Raw genomic sequence first — 3,979 nt, 5'->3', positions numbered from 1 at the left:
CAGAGTAGATTACAGAGAAAGTCACTAATTGCAGGAAAACAGATGTCTTTAGCAATGGTCAGAAAAAGGACAGCTAGCAGTACTAAAAGGTTAATAAATTAGAATTAATTGGTTCTTAGGCTGAGAACTTAGGAGGTAGCAGAAAGCTTTCGCACTATCTCAAGGTAAAACTCAGATACTGACCTTCATACTTTACAACCTCCATTATCAGAGCTCTGATCAATTAAACCTTGTATTTGTCCACTGTCTCCCAGTACCTCCAGGTGTATACTGGAGTCCCATGCCTCCCCTTTGGAGGCACCAGTTTTCTATAACGGAGACAATGTCTAACCCAGAGGTCACACATCTCTGTCTCCTAAAGGTTAACTCAGTTCACATCTGTGTTTATCAGGGATGGCCAGGACACTACTCTCAATTTGGAGGGAGAGGCTCTGGCCTTATAAATAAAGCAGCCAGTTGTAAAATGAAATGACCTAGTCTGATGGAGGCTTCCCAAGCATCCAAGAAAACAGCTCACTGTGAATGACTGATCCTTGATCTGCTGAGAAAGCTGCTGACAGTCTGCTCTCATTCTCCTAGACTTAGAACTTTATATTTCTTTATTTTTACATTCCTATTTTTGGAATCTACACTTTTATTTTCTTATTCTTGTACTCTTCAGGTTCCTGTTTAGAGAGCCCAGATTGGATAAACTATAAATCATATCACCGGAGGTGGGGGCACCTATTCACGACCACCTGCTCCAATCTTAGCTTGCCTGTAGTTTGCTTTCTGGTTTCCTTTTTCTTTCTCCTCTGTCTTTATTTTCCTTCATGGTGATAGTTATTAATAATATTGTTATTACTATTTGATTTTTGTTCTCTTTTTCTTATGACATATTTTTCTCCATATTTGTTAATTTCCCTTTTTTAAAAAAAGATTTGTCAGGCGTGCGTGCATGCATGCATGCCTGCGTGTGTGCGCGTGCGTGCGTGTGTGTGTGTGTGTGTGTGTGTGTGTGTGTGTGTGTGTGGCAGATGCCCTCTGTGGTTATAGTAGAGAATTACATCCTCTGTAGCTGGAGTCACAAGCGTTTGTAAGCTGCCCAACACTGGAGTTTGGAACTGAACTCTGTTTCTAAGGGCAGCAAGTACCTCTAACTCCTGAGTCATCTCTCCAGCTCCTACTTTTTCCTTCTTGAATTGGCCCAAATATGGAATGGGAACACAATGACAAGTATTTCATGTAACCATTTTTAAGCAAATGCTTATTTCATGTTCTTAATTAAGAATATTCTTGATAGTCTTATTAGATAAGTTGAACATTTATGTCTGCCAAAAGATAAATTAATTAACATTGCTAGCATTAATTTTTGATGGCTCATTGAATTTTCCTTCAGTAATATATTTTGCATCCACTGACAAAGGGTACAGAAAGAAGAACATCAGCACGAAAAGAGGAATTTCGAGAATAGCGTGTGAGTTTTCTATACCATACAGTCATGTTTTACATTTACAGCTTAAGAATGGAGATTACTATTTGACCAGACATCAGAAAAATCTGTATATTTTCAACATAATTTTCAAAATATGTATGTAAGGGTAGCAATTTGTCTCCATACATTTTACAGCTACTTTAGCAATGTAAAGACAAAACGAGACTCAGACTGAATCTGGCAGGGCAGCATGGGCTAGGCTCTCCTCTCCCCTCACAGCAGAAACTGTAATTCAGTTTCTCGATTTTTTTTTTCCCCATAGTTTCGGAAGACACAAGACTGCCACAGTCAACGGCTTCTATAATGTTTTCGCTTCTGAGCTTTGTCTTAGCCATTCCTTATACATAAAATCCCTCCTCCCGTGGTCCCAAGACACTTTCACTCCCTAGCAATAAAAGCCATTTATCTTACAAGTCGAATCACCTTTCTTGGATGCCGGAGTCGATGAGACAGCAAACACCTTCTCCAGTCCCACAGTCTGTACAGACTCTGGCAGAGTATGCACAAATGCTCTTTCCGCTCATTGCCTGGGTCATGCGTGACTCTTCTTCTTCCTGTCAGACAGCATAGGTCAGCGGTCGGAGAGCAGGGGCTCACGGCACACTTACTTCTTTGCACTCCACACAGGTCCTCACGGGAAGAAAGGTTCAGTATACCACCAAGCAGACCTGTAAGGGCGGGGAAGGCATAACACATACACGAACAAAGGACAAGTGAAGGAAAGAGCAGGAGGAAAAAAATGATTAGTCAACAACAACTCTGGAAGGAGAAAGAAGGTCATGGGTTCTCTCCGGGGGATTAGAACACAAAGCTTTAAGACCTCGCACTTTTTTTTTTTTTTTTAAATAACTCTGCAATAAGTTTGTAGTAAATCAGGTCAGAGTTGAAGACTAGAGGTGAAACATTGTATGGCCTGTGTGTGTGCACGTATTTATACATGTGTAGGTATATATGCATGCGTATGTGCATGTATGTGGAGGTCAGTGGTTGGGAATCTTCTTCTATTGGTCTCCATTTTACTTTTTGAGATAGAGTTTCTCACTGAGCCTGGAGCTCACTGATTCAGCTAGAGAAGATGACGACCATGTCAGAGACACAAATCCATCTGCCCCTGTGACTACAGGCACAGGCCACTACACCCACGTGTGTGTGTGTGTGTGTGTGTTAGTGCTTGGGATGTGAACTCAGGTGCTCATGCTCTTGTAGTTAGTATTTTCCTGAATGAGCTATCTCTCCAGTCCCCAGAGATCTGCCTTTCGGATGGGAAGTACACATAGGAATAAAGTCAACATTCACCACAGCAAGACTAATGGTCAAGCATTGTCCCAAGCAGTTTTAGTGAGTGGAATCCGTGGAAACTGAGATGTTCAAATGACCCAGCGCTAGGCCTGCGGTATGAAGAGGTAGCCCAACCCAGCCTTGGTTACACAGTTGTGACTGGAGGGGGGATGAAGTGTGATGAGCTGTTATGTACAAAAATAACAACCGGAAGTCCAGGTGTACAGATGTGATTACTAGGAAATAATGGAGTTGTAAAGTGCATTATTTATCCCATCCCCCCGTACCTCACGCGCCTTTCAAACCTTATGCATCATCAGCCCCTCCTAGTAGGAAGGTATGAGTAACCAGCCTCGCTATAGAATGGTTCTGCTCCGATCTTACATTTGGAGAACAAAGCCGAAGACCATTGTGGCATCTTACCTCAAACAGTTGCTTAACTCACAAAGAGAGTGACCAGAGTGCAGATCGGACGACAAAGCCTCAGTTTCCTCATCCAATCAGGACCCGCATTGGGGGAGAACCGGAGCCACAGTAGGAACAGCTGTTTTCTGCTGCATCTCTTGGTCTCTCTCTTACATCTCTCCCCAGTCTCACACCACGGTACTCTTCTTCCCTATTGGAGCAGGACCTTTAAAGTGAAGGCTGGGTCCCCTTGTCCAGGACCCATGAGCATTGTGCTGTGTCACCACCACTCGGATTGACGGCTGGGCATTCAGTGTGGTCTCCGGGGCATACTCCTTACTGGGATCCTTGCCTCGGCAGTCGTACAGCACGCAGGAGATGAGGAACACCAAGAGTAAGATGACGTAGCTCGCAACTAGGATAATGAGGTTCAAGGTGACAGGGTCGATCTCCAGGTAAAACTCCATCACCTCTCGCACGGCGGGGAGTGTGTCTAGAGAAAGGCATCTGGGGTCAGTTTGGGAATCGCTGGGAGCCGACACAAAGGCTGCATTGACTCTGGAATAAAAAGACAATAATCCCTGCTGCTCCAGGAAACCTCGGGGATTAGAGCTGCTCAGTTTAATAACTTAAGCTCTTTCTGTTAATACCGCAGCCACCAACGACGGAGAGAGGAGTGCAGGGCAGAGAGGGAGAGCCACCTTAACCCAAGCGCTGCTAATGAGTGCACACCAAGACAACAGTCACAAACCTGGACTGCCCCAGAAGACTATGAAGTAGGGTTGCATTGTTAGCCTCCACCTAACAGAAGCTTAATGCCAA

The 3,979-nt window shown here is 44.0% G+C and overlaps 1 protein-coding gene across 1 annotated transcript; it reads right to left on the bottom strand.

The window, feature by feature from the left end:
• Positions 1 to 1,373: 1,373 nt before the first annotated feature.
• Smim36 (small integral membrane protein 36) lies at positions 1,374 to 3,767 on the bottom strand. The gene is made up of 2 exons (XM_050157062.1): positions 3,176 to 3,767; positions 1,374 to 2,142 (listed from the first exon to the last, which is right to left on the bottom strand). Exon 1 carries the CDS (start codon positions 3,622 to 3,624, stop codon positions 3,346 to 3,348), a length of 279 nt encoding a protein of 92 aa, XP_050013019.1. The 5' UTR covers positions 3,625 to 3,767; the 3' UTR covers positions 1,374 to 2,142; positions 3,176 to 3,345.
• Positions 3,768 to 3,979: the final 212 nt, after the last annotated feature.

The sequence above is a fragment of the Alexandromys fortis genome, unplaced genomic scaffold (genome assembly GCF_014885135.2).
Source record: "Alexandromys fortis isolate MF-2015 unplaced genomic scaffold, M_Fortis_MF-2015_v1.1 scaffold_31, whole genome shotgun sequence".
NCBI classification, from domain to species: Eukaryota; Metazoa; Chordata; class Mammalia; order Rodentia; family Cricetidae; genus Alexandromys; species Alexandromys fortis.
Note: the sequence above shows the minus strand (reverse complement) of the source record. Positions and strands in the feature narration are given on the sequence as shown.